The sequence below is a fragment of the Dama dama genome, chromosome 8 (genome assembly GCF_033118175.1).
Source record: "Dama dama isolate Ldn47 chromosome 8, ASM3311817v1, whole genome shotgun sequence".
NCBI lineage: Eukaryota > Metazoa > Chordata > Mammalia > Artiodactyla > Cervidae > Dama > Dama dama.
Genome location: NC_083688.1, coordinates 49,169,724 through 49,191,450, shown reverse-complemented (window position 1 = coordinate 49,191,450; position 21,727 = coordinate 49,169,724). Strand labels below are relative to the sequence as shown.

The 21,727-nt window shown below is 40.5% G+C and overlaps 1 protein-coding gene across 1 annotated transcript in view; it reads right to left on the bottom strand.

Annotated features, from left to right (window-relative positions):
- The window catches only part of HECW2 (HECT, C2 and WW domain containing E3 ubiquitin protein ligase 2), a 417,314-nt gene that overhangs the window by 154,685 nt on the left and 240,902 nt on the right, over nt 1-21,727 (bottom strand). The window contains exon 3 of the mRNA XM_061149100.1: nt 6,935-7,042. Coding sequence (XP_061005083.1) covers nt 6,935-7,042 — 108 coding nt within the window. The remainder of the gene's footprint in view (nt 1-6,934; nt 7,043-21,727) is intronic.

The window sequence follows — 21,727 nt, the reverse complement described above, 5'->3', positions numbered from 1 at the left end:
GAGGCTCTTGGACTGCAAGGAGATCTAACCAGTCCATCCTAAAAGAAATCAGTGCTGAATACTCATTGAAAGGATTGATGCTGAAGCTGAAACTCCAATACTTTGGCCACCTGATGCGAAGAACTAACTCACTGGAAAATAACCTGATGCTGGCAAAGATTGAAGGTGGCAGGAGAAGGGAATGACAGAGGATGAGATGGTTGGATGGCATCACTGACTCAATGGACATGAGTTTGAGTAAGCTCTGGGAGTTGGTGATGGACAGGGAGGTCTGGTGTGCTGCAGTCCATGGGGCCGCAAAGAGTCGGACACGACTGAGCTACTGAACTGAACTAAGGTAAGAGACTAGGAAACTAACAGACAAAAAAAGTAGCTGCTTATTTTTATCTGTAGAAAGTTGATAACCAAACCAGCTTTGCTAGCTACTTGTTTTAAGTGCTATTTTATTCCTTACTAAAACAATAATCTCCAACTCCTGAGATAAATTAGAATCCCTGAAACTATAAGATAAACTCATTCTGAACTGTGTACAGCAGATTTTGTGGACACAGTCACCAAAAATCACAGAATTGCTTTAAGATTCGGTGTAAAGACATGGGGACTTACACAGATCACTAGTTACAAAACCAAATGCATAAGCTGATTACCAGGGAGAAAAACCCAGTACCAGACAGAACTAGCTGTTTGCACCCGGACTGAAACTAACCACCTCCTTCAGCAGGACAGCAGTGACGCTTTCTGCCCCTAAAATACAGGAATGTTTCACGCTGAGTGGGAGGTTTCACCTTCACATATTAGGTAGTGTTTGAGGAGGTCATTCAAGATTACAAAAAATGATGCAACTAAACAACATCCCCTCTTGAGGAAGTAAGAGCAGCATTTTGATAAATGTCTCTGAACATTTTAGTTATGAGAAGAGGTAACTGGGGAGAAAACTCAAGAGGGTGGATGAGAGAAGCTGGTGTTCATGTTTCTATTTTAGCTACTATTTTAACTTCCAACTGCAAGGGGAAACAGAAAGCTATTCCTGAGAAACAGATGCAAGAACAGGTGAAAGCAAATCCAGGCACGATGACAGAGCCACTGGTCACAGGGCCAGCCCAGCTCACAGGCAGTAGAGCTGCAGGATGAGAACTAAGGAGCTTTCTACCTGAGAAGGGTTTCTCCATAGCCTGATGTGGCAGCTACATTGCTCCTGCTCGCTAAGTTACCTCAGTCATGTCTGACTCTCTGCGAACCCATGGACTGTGGCCTGCCAGGCTCCTCTGTACATGGGATTCTCCAGGCAAGAATATTGGAGCGGGTTACCATGTCTTCCTCCAGGGGATCCTCCTGACCTGAGGATCGAACCCTCATCTCTTGTGTCTCCTGCATTGCGTATGGATTCTTTACCACTAGTGCCATCATCTGGGAAGCCCAACATCACCCCTACTTGCCTCAAACTCTGGAGAGGGCAATACACACATATCTATGTATACATATTTTATGTGGTTCCTTTGGATTATAAAAGCAAAAATATTTTCTTCCCCAAAATTGCATCATTAAACATGTTGTCTCAGAGACAGTAAGGCAGGAGAAGATTGAGGCCTCCCGCTTTAACCTATAAGGACCTACAGTCAAGGGGGCCAGCTCTCACCTCAGAGGAAAGTGGCATCTTCCTCTCTCTCACATCCCCTCTGAACACCTGAAGCCAGTCATGGATCATGGAAACATATTTTGGCCCCTTTTAAAAATCTTCTGGACATGTTTATTTGTAAAGTTATGAAAATAAGGTTTAGCAACCTCTAAGTGCTGATAAGACAAAGAAGCCCTCTTATTTTCAAAATTTTAATTTACCAGCTTCCATAAATACAAATGAAGATGTCCCTCAGAGCAAGGACATCTCAACTCCATGTCCACCACAGACGGAAGGGTGATCACTGTCCAAAGACAACACTATGTACTTGTTGGGAGTGATTGGGAAAGTAGAAAGAACTTAAATCTGTTCCCAAGTAAAGGAGTTTCTGTAATTGTATCATGATGACATTGCATTTTAAAGCAATCATTCTACCATTTGTTTAAAGAAAGAATATACTTCTGAGTTTATGTATAAATGAAGCATTTTTAGAAAGATTAGATAAAACTGGTAAAAGTGGTTGTCTTTGGGAAGGGGAAATTGGTGACTGGGGCATGAAGTTGGGGAGCTATTACTTTCATTTTTTGTATCTATACTCTTTTCATCTGTTATCTGTTCAAAATTTATTTTTTAAAAGAAATCTCAACTCAGCTACATTAACTCTAGGCATTAGTGTAAGATTCCATTTCAAGCTCTCTTTGAAAAAAAGGTTCTACAGGCCACTTTCTGCAAGAAATGATTTTGCTTCAAAGACTAGGATCTTTGAAATATCATCTACCACATTAAATATCTTCAAGATTCCCTTAGGCAGTAATTAATAGCTTGCTCCTTTTTAGAAAACCTGGAAAAAAAAATAGAAAACTTGGATTTCTCTCAAGTTTTAGAAGTTGACTATTTCGAACCATAAATGTCCTTCATTTAGCCATTTCTATCTCATTAAAATAGAATAATTTTTAAAAATCAAGCTAATTGCAAAAAATTTAAAAAAAAGATTTTAACCACTGCCTTTGTGCTTTTAATAAATTCTTAATATTATGATTCCTATTGATAGGCTCTTTTATTCAGAGGTCACAAGTTGAAAAAGAGTAAACACATTCCAATTCTCATGCTTTTGATGAAATTCACCCTTAGTTCCAGTGACATGCTCACTTGGTTATATGTTACCGCATCATCGTCTCTTTAATGGAGCAAATGCAGCCAGAAGGCTTCCCTTGTGGCCCAGCAGTAAAGAGTTCTAGGTGTGGAAGATGTCCTGGAGAAGGAAATGAAAACCCACTCCACTACTCCTGCCTGGGAAATCCTGTGGACAGAGGAGCCTGGCAGGTTACGGTCCATGGGGTCACAAAACAGTCAGACTGGACTTAGTGACTAAGCAACAGCATGCAGCCTGAAAGAACCAGGGTCTCCCCTGCTTAAGCTCAGAAAAACAATCTTGAATATCAAGGACAGACTGCATCAGTGAAATGTGGCCCATCCTAACAGGACGAGAGGAGTCACTGGAGCCAAAACATAAAGCATGCTCATAGAGCGTGAAAAGAGCCAAGTCCCTCCAAGGGGCAGAAAGGCCCTTCTGATGGGGGCTGAAAAGGGCTGAGCAATGGAGAAAGCTAGAGCAGGGGCTCTGACAACACAAATAAAAGCTGAGGCTCTCCCTTCTCCCCCCACCCATTAAAAAGTCACCCACAAGGGTCTGCTTCAATTTTGAGTGCCAATCAGAGGTGAGGCTGGCACTTACACAAGCCACATGCATCCATAATGCACAGCTTCCGAATCCTATCTACTTCCCAGGGCTGAGACAGATGAGATATGTGAAAACACTAGGTAACTTATACAAATAGCAATGTTCTGTTATCACCATTAAGGATCACAAAGCAGTTCAGTTCAGTACATAGCAATGAAGCTGCGGTTTCTAAACTCATACTGATCCAGGATTTAGTGAGTTCTTGAATGGTGCCTGGCACAAGGTTGGACTTAACCAAATACTTCATGATGGCTGGGGACAAACATGAACAAATAAATGGAAGGGATGAAGGAAGGACAAAAAGCAGGTCTGAATGAATGAATGACCAAAGTCTATGAAAGACTACAGAGAATAAAATAGATGTTCTAACATGCCAAGACAATTTTTGAAACCTCTTAGATGTCAAAACTCAAGAATATACACTGCACAGGTGATCCATTCATTTTCCATGAGCATAACCTCATTTGAGGAATTTTGACAGTCTTGTGACAAGTGAGTGCACATGAAGCTGATCCTCCTCTCCAACGTCGAGGAAGGGCATTTACCTAAAATGAAACCTGTCTTTGTCCTTCAAATTCATCCCAGTGGGCCCTGTAATAATGTAAGTCTGGGTCACCTGCCTCCTCTGGAGGTTTATCCAGATAAAAAAAGCCATCTTTACTTTCAGAAACAGCCTAAATAGTGCTCAAATCCAGGTTTGCCCACAAACTTAAGTCAATTTTCAGAGAATTTTACTTTACTTGGACTTCTGATTAGCTAAAGATAAATGTTCTTTCTGAAGATGAAAGCAAAAGTTTTTAACGTCATAAATTTTCAAGATCATAGGCTGAAAACGTAGACGTGTTTAACCCATTCCCCAATCCCAATTTTTTTTAGGTTCCACACCATTATCTCCAGAATCAAGCAAAAATCTTCATTATGCTGGGAAGTCCCCTTAGATCTGCTCTAGCCAGACATGGAATTAAAAAAAAAAAAAATGATGTCGAAAAGACATCGACTACACTTCTAAGCACTGATATAAATACCACCTGAGGTTTTTACACTGAATGGATTTCAAAGGGATAGAAACGTGTCCTGGGGGAAACCCCATTCTGATGAATGAAGATAAGTTTATTCTAAAGCCAAATCTTTCTGTATTTACTATTCACTTTCACCTTAACTTATACAGCTTTACTCAGTCCTTAAAAAGGTATTACTGAATATTTCCAGTTTCACAATCATGCTGCACAATACCCTCACTGTGTGAAGAATTAAGGTGGAAATGCTAAAGTAGAGGAGAAAACCAAAAGCATTCCCAATTCCTAACTTCAACGTCAAGCCCACTTCTGCTAAACATTAACAGTGAGATGTAAAGAAATATATTTGTTAAGACAGAGATGCTCACTATATCCTAATCAGCCAGGACATTACAAATCTTTAATTCACACTTCATGGAGAAAGAAAGAAAATCAAGCATGGCAAGTGGGATACTCTGTAAATGAGTTTTTTTAAATTCATAATGTTCCAAATTACAGCAGCATGTGGTACTGACCTCACCCAGGTGTTCACTGAGCCCCATAACGTGAATCTGCACACTCCATCAAAAGGCAATCATTCCTAGAAGTCTTCAGCAGTTTAGAGCAAACAGGAAGGTTTTACCTGAAGTTCAACTGGCAATATTTCTCAGCTGGATCAGCGTCTTAAACCCAGGGGTCTTTTCAAAGGAGGAATCACATTGGAAGTAAACCCAACTACTTCCCATTCCGTTTTTTTACCAGGTTCTTTTATCACTTATGCTTCTCATTACTTAGACACAGCAGTTAGACCAGTGTCGGAAAGTAAAGAGGAGAAACAGGCAATAAAAACAAATCGCCCATAATCTCACCTCCCGGATACAACCGTTGTTCATATTTTGGTGAATCTCTGAGACTTTTTCGTACATGTGTATTAGCTAGGAGAGGATGAGATGGTTGGATGGCATCACCAATGCAATGGACATGAGTTTGAGTAGGCTCCGGGAGTTGGTGATGGACAAGGAAGACTGGCGTGCTGCAGTCCATGGAGTCGCAAAGAGTCGGACACGACTGAGCAACTGAACTAATGCTTTATATATCTGCTTCCCGCTCCCCTCACTTACTGTTACATGATGAGCATTTTCTCTTAACAACCACATTACACGTAAGGTTTAAAGACAAACCAGAAATTGAACTCTGAAAAAAAAAGACACTCCTTAGAGGGCACAAGTGCGATTAGAGAAAGCTACGAAAGGCTGCCCTGCCAGTAAAATGGTCAAATTATCTGATGTCTTTAACGGCAATTCAAAAACAATAGCTGCTAATATTTTAAATGACTTTTTATATTACAGAAGTTTTACATGCTTCAAAAAAGATATGCTTACAGCAGGTTTCCATTTTTAATCAAACTGAGATCCAACTAGTCCATCCTAAAGGAAATCAGTCCTGAATATTCATTAGAAGGGCTGATGCTGAAGCTGAAAATCCAATACTTTGGCCACCTGATGTGAAGAACTGATTCATTTCAAAAGACTCTGATGCTGGGAAAGATTGAAGGCAGGAGGAGAAGGGGACAACAGAGGATGGGATGGTTGGATGGCATCACTGACTCTATGGACATGAGTTTGGGTAAGCTCTGGGAGTTGGTAATGGACAGGGAAGCCTGGCATGCTGAGGTCCATGGGGTCGCAGAGTCAGACATGACTGAGTGACTTAACTGAACTGAGCTACCATTCTTAAGTATCAGTATCTCTGGTACCAGTATATTCTCTCTCTTTCTTATATTAAATTCCTTGCATACAGAAAACTTAATTCTTACTATGGAGTTAAACAGCTCAGAAACATTTTAGAGAGCTCAGTTTTTTCTATATTGCATAAAAATAAATTCTGTAAATGTAGAAGTTAACCTGGACAGACCAGTAAATCCTTTATATGTATGCATGTGTGTGTATACGTATATATATATATATATATATATATATATAAAACTATATAGAAGTACAGCATATAGGCATGTGTGTTTATAAATAAATATAACATCAAATCAACTGGGTAATGGTTATTTGCAGCCAATCTCTGATCCCTAGTAAATGACCTCTATGGTAAAGTGCCCCAGATTATCTCATCTACACTTGGAGAGACCAAGAGCCAAAAGCAAAACTTATTCTTCTGCTGGGAAAAATAATAGAAAAGGATCCCAGAAGCAAAAAATTCTTAAATTAACTGAAATCTTGAACTATTCTTTCTGCCCTTTGAAATTAATACAGTATTAATTATAAATTAAGAACAAGGGTATATAAAATATGTAACATATTAAAATAACCACAGAATTTATATACCATACATTCATCAGATATATGTTATACACACACACCTAGAGACATACAAACACTTTTTTCAAACCATACTAACATTCTCTAATGAACATTTCCCAAAAGAATATATTTTACAGTTTGGGGTGACATGGCATACATTGATAAATAAGAATCAAAAACTTTTACAATAAAACTCATAAAAGACTTCATAGATTTTTGCATATTTCTACAATGTTCAAATACAAACTTATGTTGACACTTAGGTACTTACGTTCCATGAAATAGGGCCCAGGCTCAATTCTCCATACAATTTGTCCTTTTTGTGTTCCAGTCACACCCCTGTTTTTAGAATCCCAGAAGTTGGCTGGAGAATTCTCATCTGGAAAAACCAAATAAACACTTTTTAAGCTTATAATTATAACCTCATTGTCTTTCCTTAGCTCAAAGACATAGTAAGAGTTCTAAAATGAATGGAAAAAAATAAAGAGGGAAATATTAATGAACATTATTGTTAATGACGGTTGGTTATTTAAGATGGCAGAGTAGAAGGACATGAGCTCATCTTCTCCTGTGAGAACTCCAAAATTACAACTCACTGCTGAACAATCGTCAACAGGACAATGTTGGATCCCAACAAAAAAATATACCCACATCCAAGGGCAAAGGAGAAGCCCAAGCAAAATGGTAGGAGGGGTGAAACTGCATTTAGAATCAAACCCCATACCCAACAGAAATGCTCAGAGAGCTAAAACTAAAATCTTGTGCACACCAGGAGACTCCACAGAGACTGAGCCAGACCTGCCTTTGAGGGTCTGAGTGTCTCCTGTGGAGCTACGGGTCAGCAGTGCCTTATAGGGGACTAGAATGCAAAAGTAGGAAGTCAAGAGATACCTGGAGTAAGAGGCAAATCTGGCCTTGGAGTACAGAATGAAGCAGGGCAAAGGCTAACAGAGTTTTGCCAAGAGAACACACTGGTCTTAACAAACACCTTCTTCCAATAACACAAGAGAAGACTCTACACATGGACATTACCAGATGGTCAATACCAAAATCTAAGATAGAGAAGCTCTATACAGTCAGCAAAAACAAGTCCGGGAGCTGACTGTGGCTCAGATCATGAACTCCTTATTGCCAAATTGAAACTTAAATTGAAGAAAGTAGGGAAAACCGCTAGACCATTCAGGTATGACCTAAATCAAATCCCTTACAATTTGACAGTGGAAAAGACAAACAGATTCAAGGGATTAGATCCGACAGACAGAGCTCCTGAAGAACTATGGATGGAGGTTCATGACATTGTACAGGAGACAGTGATCAAGACCATCCCCAAGAAAAAGAAATGCAAAATAGCAAAATGATTGTCTGAGGAGGCCTTACAATGACCTGAGAAAATAAGAGAAGCTAAAGGCAAAGGAGAAAAGGAAAGATATACCCATGTGAATGCAATTCCAAAGAACAGCAAGGAGAGATAAGAAAACCTTCCTCAGGGATCAATGCAAAGAAACAGAGGAAAACAATAGAATAGGAAAGACTAGAGATCTCTTCAAGAAAATTAGAGATACCAAAGGAACATTCCATGGGCACAATAATGGACAGAAATGGTATGGACCTAACAGAAGCAGAAGATGTTAAAAAGAGGTGGCAAGAATACACAGAAGAACTATACAAAAAGGATCCTCATGACCCAGATAATCACGATGGTGTGATCACTGACCTACTGCCAGGCATCCGGGAATGCAAAGTCAAATGGGCCTTAGGAAGCATCACTACGAACAAAGCTAGTGGAGGTGATGGAAATCCAGTTGAGCTATTTCAAATCCTAAAAGATGATGCTGTGAAAGTGCTGCAGTCAACATGCCAGCAAATTTGGGAAACTCAGCAGTGGCCACAGGACTGGAAAAGGTCAGTTTTCATTCCAATCCCAGAGAAAGGCAATGCCAAAGAATGCTCAAACTACCGCACAACTGCACTCATCTCACACGCTAGCAAAGGAATGCTCAAAATCCTCCAAGCCAGGCTTCAACAGTATGTGAACCCTGAACTTCCAGATATTTAAGCTGGATTTAGAAAAAGCAGAGGAACCAGAGATCAAATTGGCAACATCCACTGGATCATCAAAAAAGCAAGAGAGTTCCAGAAAAATATCTACTTCTGCTTTACTGACTATGCCAAAGCCTTTGACTGTGAGGATCAGAACAAACTATGGAAAATTCTTCAAGAGATGGGAATATCAGACCACCTGACCTGCCTCCTGAGAAATCTGTATGCAGGTCAAGAAGCAACAGTTAGAACTGGACGTGGAACAATAGACTGGTTCCAAATCAGGAAAGGAGCATGTCAAGGCTGTATATTGTCACCCTGCTTATTTAACTTATATGCAGAGTACATCATGCGGTATGCCAGGCTGGATGAGGAACAAGATGGAATCAAGATTGCCAGGGGAAATATCAGTAACCTCAGATATGCAGATGACACCACCCTTATGGCAGAAAGCGAAGAAGAACGAAAGAGCCTCTTGATGAAAGTGAAAGAGGAAAGTGAAAAAGCCAGTTTAAAACTCAACATTCAGAAAACTAAGATCATGGCATCTGTTCCCATCACTTCATGGCAAATAGATGGGGAAACAATGGAAACAGTGAGAGTCTTTATTTTCTTGGCTTCCAAAATCACTGCAAAAGGTGACTGCAGTCATGAAATTAAAAGACGCTTATTCCTTGGAAGAAAAGCTATGACCAACCTAGACAGCATATTAAAAAGCAGAGACATTACTTTGCCAACAAAGGTGCATCTGGTCAAAGCTATGGTTTTTCCAGTAGTCATGTATGGATGAGAGTTGGACTATAAAGAAAGCTGAGCACCAAAGAATTGATGCTTTTGAACTGTGGTGTTAGAGAAGACTCTTGAGAGTCCCTTGGACAGAAAGGAGATCCAACCAGTCCATCCTAATGGAAATAAGTCCTGAATATTCACTGGAAGGACTGATGCTGAAGCTGAAATTCCAATACTTTGGTCAGCTGATGTGAAGAGCTGACTCATTGGAAACGACCCTAATGCTGGGAAAGATTGAAAGCAGGAGGAGAAGGGGACAACAAAGGATGAGATGGTTGGATGGCATCACCGACTTGATGGACATGAGTTTGAGTAAGCTCCAGGAGTTGGTGATGGCAGGGAAGCCTGGCATGCTTCAGTCCATGGGGTCACAAAGAGTAGGACACGACTGAGTGACTGAACTGAACTGATTGTTAATGAGTTACTTAATGACTTGCATTTACAAGGAGAACTAGAGAGGAGAGTGGGCAAGGTGGAAAGAAAATGGCATGTCTGGGCTTAGCCAGGTTGGTCACTAAACTGCCAAAAGACAAAACTGCAAAGAATAAAGAGTATGACTGTTCATCAACCAGCAATGAGATGACACATAAAAAGAGAGTGGGTGAGTTCCTGTCTATAAAATCCTTTATAAAAAAAAAAAAAAAAGATGAAGAGCTGAGCTGATAGAATATAAGAGAATCAAGATGGGGTTAAGAGAGGGGATGTTAAGCAGGAAACTGAGTCAAGACACAGCACAGGTTTGCCACAGACAGTGTTCAGGAAATACCAAGCGAGTCAGCGTGTTGGCTGGGGTAATTGTTCCCAACGGTCAGCAGTGGGTTACCGTGACGCCACGTAAGAGAAGGAAAGAGGAAGAAGGATAGAAAGGACAGCTCCAAAGAACAGGCCTGAAAGCAGCACCCTGTCTAGGCTCTCTGACCTCAGGGCGCTGAGAAAGTGGTCATATTTGTAGGACACACTGGGGTCCATGAAGGAGACACAATACTGCTCTGGCTGCCCCGGGCTCGGCCCCACCCTGAAGGCAGAAGGGATTCATGTTCTTTAACTTGCTCACATCGCACTAATCTGAAGCTCGGTTCTAAGGTCCTGGAACAGGAAGTGAAAATAAGGATGTGACAAAGGGACCATCCAGAGTTTTACAGGTACACAAGTGTGTGTGCAGAGACCCTGGCTCTTAAAGTCAGATGCACCTCATTTTCATCCCCAAGCCTCTTTCCTAGGAGAGACGATTAGGCATACACTTTAACTGAGAGCTGGAATTAAGCAGACAGGGTGAAGTCAGTGAGCCGCTAAAACAGGAAAGGTAGAGAACAGGTTCAAAGTCCAAGGGAGTAGTCCTGAGAATAAAAACCTCAATTCTTAAGAGCATAAAAGAAACAGAAAGTGGCCCACGTGAGGGGCCGGATGATCCAGCTCTGAGGGATTCCAGTCTGTGGCTTCCCTCGGGGCCCACTGGCTTTATGACATTGAGAAGTCAAAGAGTTTTGGGAGGAGTGGTCCTTTCTGCTGTCTGTAATCAACACACCGTAAGTAAAAGATGCTTTATAGTGAAAGGCCAAGAAGCAGGGTCACCTCCTCTCAGAAACACAACACAAGCCAATCCACTCCATTCCATCACAGAAACACAACCCCAGTGATATTTAGAAGGCACTCAAGGATCACCTAAAACTGGATTTGAAAGATAGCATGTGGCTCCATGGGGCAGATGCTGCTCACTGCCTCTCCCCTGAACCTCTTCCTTGTCATCTGAACCCCAATCCTGACAAAGGTAACAATGTACCCAGTTAAAATAGTTACCCTTAAATGCAGCTAAGGATGTCACGTGGCCAGGGCATGTAGGTTGAATTCTATTGGGTAGGACTTCTGGGGGAGCTATTATTTTTAAGACTGATAAAAGGACACTCGATAATCTTTTTGCTCTCCCCCCACCACCTCCTCTCTCCTTAGATGAGAGTCACAAGCTAAGGATGACAGAGAAAGAAGCTAGAAACATCCATGATGATCATTTGAACCCTAAATGGCCCTCAGACTTCTTGCTATTGAGGCAAAAATAAAGTCCTACTTATTTAAGCCCCTGTGGTTGGGTTTCTGTTACTTGTGGGTGAACACAATTCCTAACAGACACAATTACCATCCTAAAAGTCATTCAGTGATTTAGACCCATGAGGCCTGACTTGAACCAGAATCACTGACTGCATCACTTCTCCAGTTTAGACAAGGGTAGCTTCTTCTTCTCTAAAACATACTTTAATGGGCAAAGCTGCTTGCATAGGAATGGAGACGCTCATGTTTTCACAAACAGATGTATTGTACTAGCTGTTGGTCACATGGAAGGCTACAGGAAGCTGGACCCTGCGGGGCACAGAACACAGGCACGGGGAGCAGAAGGTGTGCGTCCAGCTGTTCTAAACGCCAGACAGCTGTGCACGTGAGGAGGCTTCTGAACATACTGCGGAGCCAGTTTCCTCCTGAGGCCTCAGGAAAGACAGGCAATAACAAATCTCATTTTAGGATCCCAGTGATAAAATGCAACACTCACAAAATTATACTTCTTAAAGTGTGACCTCACCATAAGAGGGTTGGCACTTCTACTATTACTAAACTTTTTCTCCCCAAGCCATCAGTTAAGCCAAATCAAGTACACACTTCTGGCACATCAACCCTTGGAAGATGGAGCGCTGAGGAGCAGAGACAGAGGGGAGGGCGGAGGTGATGTGACGAGAATTGTCGTAAGAGGAGTTATCCCCACACAGAAGTGGTTCCTGGGGCTTGATACAACCCTCTACATGTGCCCTGGAGGAGAACCATGTCAGAGAACCAGTGCCAGCCCTCCTGTTCCAAGAAGAGCCACCAGCAACTTTTTCTTTGCCTATTATATTCACTTCGAGGTAGAAATACTGCACTGTGTGAATACCCTCCCTTGGTCCCAGAAGTCAGAAATAAGGGAGAACGAGTTATGGGTGCTTCCTCCTCAGACCCTCTACCAAGAAATAGACCTAGAGTAAGGTGTTCAAATCACCTACCAGCTCATAGGGTTAGCATAAACCATATATCTCTGACTTTAGCTCCTATCATTGGTTTATAGGCAATGTGGACAACTCCATTTGGTTAAATTTATGATATTTAAAGAAATAAAGGCTATTCTCTGGAAGCAAAATGTTGAAAATGTACCGTGATCATTCAGACTCATAAGGAGCTCAAATGTCCCATATGTGATGAGAAATGAATCAGAATTAGGATGAAAAGGTCCAGAGCAGATGCTTGATGGGTCTGCTCTTTTTTTTTCAGCAAAATATCACGGTGAGAAACAATCTTGTAAACCTTCCTAGGGAAGGTCTTATTCCCCGCCATGCATACTGTCTGTCATGGAGAAGTCACCCAAGTTGGTTAATATTCTGGCTATTCTACATGGAAATTTTTCTCTGATGAGATAATATTTCTGATAGTTCATTATCCCTGACAGATAGTAGCACTCTTGCCATTGAGTGACAGCTACTCGTAACTGAGATATAAAATTCCTAGAAATAAACCAGCGTAGGGTCACAGTATTTTACCGTGGTGTTCACAGCCTCCACGGCTCCAGCTCCCACTACACAAGCCAGCAGAGCGCTGGGCAGCCTTGGCGGCACCATTCTAAAACTAAATAGAATGACTCATCTTTGTCTTTCTTTCAAGAAGACTGATTTTAATCTGTCCTTCAGACTAAAACTCTTTAAAGTAGGTAAACACCTTCAATTAGGTTGCAATCCGTTCTCATCTAGCCAAAGAACACCTTCTGAGTGACTGTGTTTCTCTGCTCAGATCTACTTTTCATGGATATTTGAGGACAGAATATTTTTTCTCAGATTGTGTAACTTGTTTTTCTTTACCCTCATTTAACATCTATTTTAGGCAATTCAATCTTTCTTAAATGCTCCTACTCCAAAGAAGAAAAATAACTGAGTATAAAATACTATACCAAAGAAAGGGTTCTGAACTCCCTAGATGTATCATATAGACATAAAATATGCATCTGTTTCTTCCATTAATTGAACAAAGATTCTGATAGATCAAATAAATGTCATTGCTCTTTAAAGTCAATTACCAATTGTTCTGTTTATACTTGGCCACTTCCCTTCCTCATTTCTCTTAAGAACTGTGCAGATCTGAGGATATCTGGCCTCATACCCTCTAATTTCTACCCTCTGACGTAGACCAAGGTGCCGTGCACTCTGTGACATCCAAAACATGGACAATATGAGGCCCCATCTCCCTGGTTTCTCCATTCCCTACTGCCATCTTTTCTGTACCCATGTCTATTTCTTGCCTTCTTGCCCAGAGTTCTAGGCAATAATGTGGTGCCCTTGACTCAAACACTTCTATTAGCACCTTCTCTCACTCTGACCATTAGATTCTTCCTCCCAACCTAGAAACATATCAGCTTCCAGGAGGTATATTCTCCTGCTTTTGCTCCTTGACCACTGCCTTCCCTTGCCCCTTTTCTCATTCACATTCTTATTTGCCTTCCGACCAAGAGTAAAGTGTCTGTTACAGTTACAGTGGAGTTGATAATCTCGGAGTGTATATTCTAGATATTTAGGTAACTTTCTAGCTGGAATATAATCATAAAAACATTGGAGATGTTTAATGCATGTGCCTAAATATCTTCTCTAAATGTAATTTTGTTTGGCAGAGTTTATATAAACCTTGTCCACTCATGTCTCTTACATATTCTTTGTTCTCTTATAAATCTAGTTGGCAGTATATTTTCTCTAAATATAAAGGCATAGCGCACACCCCCAAAGCCCTAAAATCCTTCTAATAAAACTTTCATACCTGTTTGTGAATATTGTGCGATCATAATCAAGAAAACTCTTGAAAATCTTTACTCTTGCTTTATTTTAGCAATCCATGATACCTTCCCAAACTGATTTCATTTAGTGCTTTTTAAAATTACAGTTAGCCCTTCAACAAAAGCAGGGGTTAGGCAAACTGCCTCTCTCTGCAGTCAAAAATCAACCTATAGTCAGCCCTCTGCATTCAATGGGTTCCTCCTTATCCACAGGTAGTTTCACATCCACAGATTCAACCAACCGTCGATCATGTGGAACTACAGTATTTATATTGAAAAAATTGAGTATTAGTAGACATGGGTAATTCAAACCCATTTTGTTCAAAGATCAGCTGTACTCTTTAGGGCTACTCCAGTTAATTTTGTTTTTAATACAAGAACTACTTCGGTTAAGTCTGCTTCTCCAAAGGAAAAACAAAGTATTTGGACCCAGGAATAAAGGAGCAGGTGTATAAGATTACACAACACAAAACTAACTCTCTTTTTTATTAACTATAAAGTACAATAGCTCAGAGAACCTTCTCAGATTTGGTTAATTAGATGAGAAACAGTCTCTTTCTCTTAATGAAAACCAAGTGTCTTAAACAAAATCTCTGTATAAGCTGATTTACCAATATCTCCTACACATTTGCTCCCCAAGTGGCTCAGTGGTAAAGAACCCACCTGCCAATGCAGGAGCCACGGGAGACGTGGGTTCAACCCCTGGGTCGGGAAGATCCCCAGAGGAAGAAATGGTAACCCACTCCACTATTCTTGCCTGGAAAATGCCATGGAGAGAGGAGGCTGGCAGGTTGCAGTCCACGGGGTTGCAAAGAGTCGGACATGACTGAGCACGCCTGCACCTTCTTCCCCTTTAGCTAACTGATCCTCCTGGGCAAGGATTGCCTGACTCCACTACTCACAATGAATACCCTGGGATTCTGCAAAACACAGATTTCTAGTTAGTAGGTTTGAGTCAGGATGCAGGAATCTGAATTTTAGCAAACACCTCATTCAGTTGATTCTGATACAGTACTACAAAAATACCTCACGTGGAAAAAACGTGTTCATATAATCTCCAGGGAAACAGAGCAATCACATCCGCCATGCACATCTCATTAATCACTTCCCTCTCATTGGTCAGTTTGTTCCTTCCTCCTTTCCTTCCTTCACCTGAAAGGTTTTTATTGACTGACTACTATGAAAGTCAACACCCCATCTCCTGCCATAAGGAGATGGCAGTGTAGTAGGAAGAGACTGGCACGTAAGGTACAACGCAATACTAGAACTGCTAGGATAGAGGTGTGCACTCTTAATAAGTACTAAAGGAGAACCAAAGAGGAATGATCAGCATCCCCTGTGACTGTGTATAATGAATGTGGTGCTGGTCTATCAAGTCTGAAACGTCTCTGGGAGATGAATATGGAGCTAAACTTTCGGAGATCTACACATTTAAGCCAGTTATTACGGTATTTCAATCCATTTCTCCTTTTCTTCCTTAGAAAGGAAGGTTAATTATATCAACTTACTATATGATTGTAAAGATTAATTTTAAAAAATAAATTCTTCTAAAATGCCACTGAGACCTAAAATAACATAAGCATAAAGTCTTTTATGCACCAAACTCTTCCTTCCCCGTATTTCACAAAGAGAGATCAGTGTGAAAGTAATCTTTTAAAGATTAATTTTTTCTGTATGATTTTTAGATTCCAGAAAATGTCCTATGAATAGGTTTTGAAGATAATAAAAATATCTATAGGAGATATGACCAGACGTATCAAACATATCCAAATATAATTTGGATTTGAAAATGTTTCTATGTCTATATTAGTATTTCTAAAACCATACAGTACTGGAGATAAAACAGGAACAAAAAAAGTATTCAAAGTCCTCACACTTCTATCAGCCAACCTAGGGGAATCGAAAAAAGATGAGAAATTTTGTGAGAAAGATGCCATGTGACAGACTGTGCCAGAGATGAAAAATGATGCTTACAAAGTTTCTTTTGCTCTAAAGCAATTGCTCCCTATATTTTCTCATAAAATGGCATAAACATCTAAATTGATTTAAAATTACTTTGGGATACAAATTGAATATCCCTACACCCTGAGATAAGATCACAAAGGAGCCTCAATTTATCCCAGCTACACTCAGAAATTAGATGCCCTGTCTACGATTTGGGATTTAGAAAGCAATCCTAAGCTATTAATATAATTTGAATCAAAACGATCATTCTAGACCTGGGCAAAAACACACCTTCACAGGTGCTGCGTGACTGTTAAAACTCTGCAAATTTACCTGCAAGTGCTAGGCAAGTTATGTGAGAGGAAAACTCTGAAAATGACTGAGATTTGAACTAAATTGCAGGGAAGGGGTGACTCTTTACCACTGATTGTACCAAAGAGAGCACCAATCTTATTACTGCTACGAGAATTCCCTAACAAACTGCCTCATGAATCGGCACACTTTACATTTGTCCCTAGATTCCCAATTCTGTACACTAACACCCTCTCTGAGTGGGGAAAAAATAAAAAAGAGTGTGCATATCACACATATTTAGAGATTGCAATGATGACACATGTTATCAAATGAGAATGTCCCCACTGGTGACTATGGCTTTAGAACCACTTGAATGGCATTTTTCTTAGAGAGACCAGAAAGTTTTGCTGATCATAACGTGCTGGAGATGAAAGAAAAAGACAGTAGCACATTACAGTGCAGAAGAAGCAACAGGGGCTGAGAAGATAACGCTTGTAAGAGGGAAGGTCTGCCCTCGGGGATGTTTGCACTGAAGTCCATATCTCACTGCCTGCAAGGGAACAAGGCAGCATTTAGCATGGGATGGGGGGGTGGGTGGAGTGGGGTGCATATACTGATTCAATGCCATACACACCCGCACTATGAGAGAGGCGTGTTACTGCTGTCTCTACAGGAGGCCTCACCAGGAGTGGGAGAGCTCAATCCAAATTATGTTTCAGTAGCTCCATCCTGGGTGACATAATTTATAACCAAGTCCTAACCAAACCCCTGAGGTCTCCTCAACACTCAGACCTCCATACATGCTGGGCAGAGGCTGGAGGCCCTGCTAAGCCACTTCCTAAATAAAATACCTGACCCTACACTAGTCAGTTAAACCCTCATTTTGACAAGGAAGGAGTGGGGGAACCACCAACAGATCAGTGAGAACTACTTGCACTCATTTCAGTAAATACCTCCCAAGAGTTTCAGTCAGAGAGGGTTTACGGAAGAATTCATTCTAAACACAGGCATCCCAGGTGGAGCAGCAGTTAAAGACTTGCCTGCCAATGCAGGACACACAGGAGACACAGATTCAATCCCTGGGTCGGGACGATCCCCTGGAGAAGGACACGGCAACCCACTCCAGTCTTCTTGCCTGGAGAATCCCATGGACAGGGGAGCCTGGCGGGCTACAGTCCATGGGGTCGCAAAGAGCAGGACACGCATGCCTGCATGATGTTGACATGTAAAAAAGGGATCCCTATTTCCTTCAGAGTAAAATTCAAAGTCTTTACAGAGGTGAACAGTGTCCTACAGGACCTGGCAGCCCCAGTCTCCACCCCTCAAAAAATTACAGCTCTGAGTTGATGTTTCCCTATGCTGCCCCTGTCCCCACCCTATCCTCGCCAGCCACAATGGGCTCCCTGACAGGGAGGGGGATCCGAGTACACCATGCCAAAATATGCCACTTTGAGCTGAAAGTCATTAGTTTTCGGCTCTTGCCTTTAAATCTAAAAGCAAGACCCAAATTTTCATCTGTAAAATCTCCCTATTCCGTACTAGAAAGAGTAAAATGACTCAATCACTACTCACCAAAGGAGAAGGAACTAGCTTCAGTCTGCATAGCAAACCTTCCTAAAAAACCCTTATCTTCCAGTAGCTCCCCCCATATATTTACCTTCCCACAATTTCCCACCCCTAGAAGCCAACTCCCTTTATCTAGTTACTTCTCCAGGATTTATAGCCCTTTGTTAAAGTAGCATATAAGCCCAAGTTTAATCACTCTTTCTGGTCTTCATATCCAAGAAGGCTTCATGTAAGTAGAAATAAAAATTTTAACAATTATTAAAATTTGTATATCCTTTTTCCTCTTAATCTGTCTTCTGTCAGTCTAATTTGCAGGCCTGGTAGCCAAACCTAAGAGAATAGAGGAAAGTCTTTTTTCCTCCTCTACAATATCCTCAAAGTTCTGTTAAGTATTCTGCCTCAGGACCTATTTGTCTGAAACTTTCCCCCCATATATCCATATGAATCAGTCCTCTCCTTAAACCATTTTTCTTTTTTGCTTGCACATAACCATCTCAATGAAATCTACCCTGACTGCCTCTAGCATTCCTGGAGTATCTTACGCTATTCAATTTCCTTTCCAAAACCCTATCACTATCTAACACACTATATAATCTACTTATATTTGCATATTGTCTTTCTCTCCAAGAGGTAAATCCCAAGAGGTCAAGAACTTTTTGTCTATTCTGTTCACTGATTTATATTAAGTAACTGGAACAATATCTGGCACATAGTAGGTGCTCATGTTTAGTTCAATAAGAGATGTCTTCATATATTCTTTTAATTATAATGATATACCATTAAGTGAATATCAGTATTACACTGTTAAAATATACAAAGGAGGAAATAAAATTCTCACCAAGGAATGCATAAAACCTTTTTTAAAGACATCTGTCTTTTTCAAAATAGAGAAAAACAAGGACAATAATGCTAAATCCTATCACACTAACTTAACAAGATCAATTTATTTAAACTCTCAATCTTTGTAACAATAATTTTGTATTAATTCAATCACACTGATACCCCTAGCTGACATTCAATTCTGTTTCTATCTTACAGTCTGTCACACCAATGTACAAAAAGATGAATTAGCTTTCCTCAGAACACATGATCAATCTCTCATAAAGGTCTTTGAAACATATGAAACAAGATTTTTTCCTGATGAAGACTTTCAGAGCATTTCTAAATTAAGATTTATCTTTTTCCATATTATCAAATTTCTTGATAATACATCAAATGGAAAAATCACTAAAAGTTTACTTACATCAAATACTCTATTTTATTTGGCTATTATAAAAATTTATAATAAATATCATTGTGAAAAAAGAATATTTGTAATAGTTTCAGTCAATTTCATGTTAGAAATATAAGCAGGAATTAGATGCTCTTTGTAAAATTTGAGACTTAAAAATGAAGTCTACACTGCTGTCAGTACATAATTTTCCCCAACAGTTTGCATGGCTATATTTCCTCCAGCAATTATACTTTTACAATGAGAATGTAAGCCTAAGCTCCTTTAAAGGGTCAAGCAGGTCAGCATATGGTATCTTGGTAAACACCTTGGCACAAGATCCACTTTAGGAATATTATGTAACAATGACACTGAAATACCACAATTCCCATCCTGGTACCAAAACTGACAGGTTAAAACAAGACTTCCTATTATTAAAGAACTTTCATGAGAAAGAGTAGGTAAATGATATTTTTCTAAAGGTCTGTAATTTGAGGCAAGATGATGACAGGTTAACAAAAGTTAGAAGGGAGACTTTAAGGCCTAAAAACAGAAAGAAAACAATTACATAAGTGATGGTGGAAATGAAATTCAAAATTAATTCAACACATATTTACTGAAAGAAAGCTGAGCGCTGAAGAATTGATGCTTTTGAATTGTGGTGTTGGAGAAGACTCTTGAGAGTCCCTTGGACTGCAAGGAGATCCAACCAGTACATCCTAAAGCAGGTCAGTCCTGGGTGTTCATTGGAAGGACTGATGTTGAAGCTGAAACTCCAATACTTTGGCCACTGGATGCGGAAAGCTGACTCATTTGAAAAGACCCTGATGCTGGGAAAGATTGAGGGCTGGAGGAGAAGGGGATGACAGAGGATGAGATGGTTGGATGGCATCACCGACTCAATGGACATGGGTTTGGGTGGACTCTGGGAGTTGGTGATGGGCAGGGAGGCCTGGCGTGCTGCGGTTCATGGGGTTGCAAAGAGTCGGACACAACTGAGCCACTGAACTGAACTGATTATTTACTGAGCAAATCCTCTCTGGCAGGCCATATTCTAAGTGACAGGGATGTGAGGCGGAATAGGAGAGTCAAAGTCCCTGTCCTTGTGGAGACTTTGGTCCAGTGGGGAAAGCGATGAATAATCAAATACAGAATAATGTGCATGCCAGTTAGTGTAGTAGATATAATGTAAAGTCAGGTGGTGGTAACATGACTTAAAGAAATACAGCCAGGGAGCACGAGGGGAGTGAGGCTGGTGGAAGAATACTATTTTCTTAGGCTGTTGAGGGAAACTTTTGAACAGGGCCATGAATGAAGTGAGAATGTTTTCAACTGGGAGATTTGGGAAAAGGCAATAAAGGAAAATCCAACCACCCTGAAACAGGACAAGCCCTCCACGTTCCCAGGAACAATAAAGCGATGCAGACTGAATGATGAGGCAGAGCGTAGAAGAAGATGAGATGGCAGACCTAAGTCTAAAGTCCATTTTTCCCATTTACCTTATGACCTTGGGCAAGTCTTAAGACTGCAAATACTCCATTTTTTTCTTCCATAAAATGATGGCAGCACTCCTAGCTCAGAACGCTGCAGGGAGGACATGTGTGTACAGAACGTGAACCTGGCACATACTAGGAGCTACATGTCCAGGTTTTTAAATCTAGTTCATCCTTTTTAAAAAGAGCTATGTCTTTCATACTCAGAAAGCACAGTTTCCCAACTTCTTTACTTAGTTTTAACTTTTTAAATGTATTTCCTTTAAAGAAACTATTTTATTCTGATTTTTCAAAAATACACTTAAAAAAAAAAGCATACTCATTTATATGTTTTTGGAAATTTTTCTTTCTTAGGCAAAAGATGCCAAATAATCAGACAGCAAAAGTGCAGACCATAGGCACAGTGATAGTAATAGCACATTATGCCATGTACTATGCCCAGTAGCACATTCTCCCACATAGAGTATCTGCCTAGTTCTTGGACAGAGGGTCACTCAAAGCTGAAAGCTCTTTCAAAGAGCTTTAAGCCTGGCTTAAAAAAAAAGTCAGGTAGGGACTTCCCTGGTGGTCCGGTGGCTAAGACTCTGTACTCTCAACGCAAGGGGTCCATGTTTGATCTCTGATCAGGGAACTAGTTCCCACAGGCTACAACCAAAGGACCCAGCACAGCCAATTAAGTATTAAAAAAAAGAAAGAAAGAAACAGGCAGAGCCGCCCTCATCTCTATACATAGTAAATCCAAGACAGAATACAGTTTCCACTTAGGAATCTCTGTCACCCACTGTGTGCATAAAAAGTCACCAGAAATTGCATTGTTTTGACTACATATCCTCCTTTTCTTTCCTCTAATTATTTTTTGTGAATACACTAAGCTCTCACTCATAGATAATTCCTTCT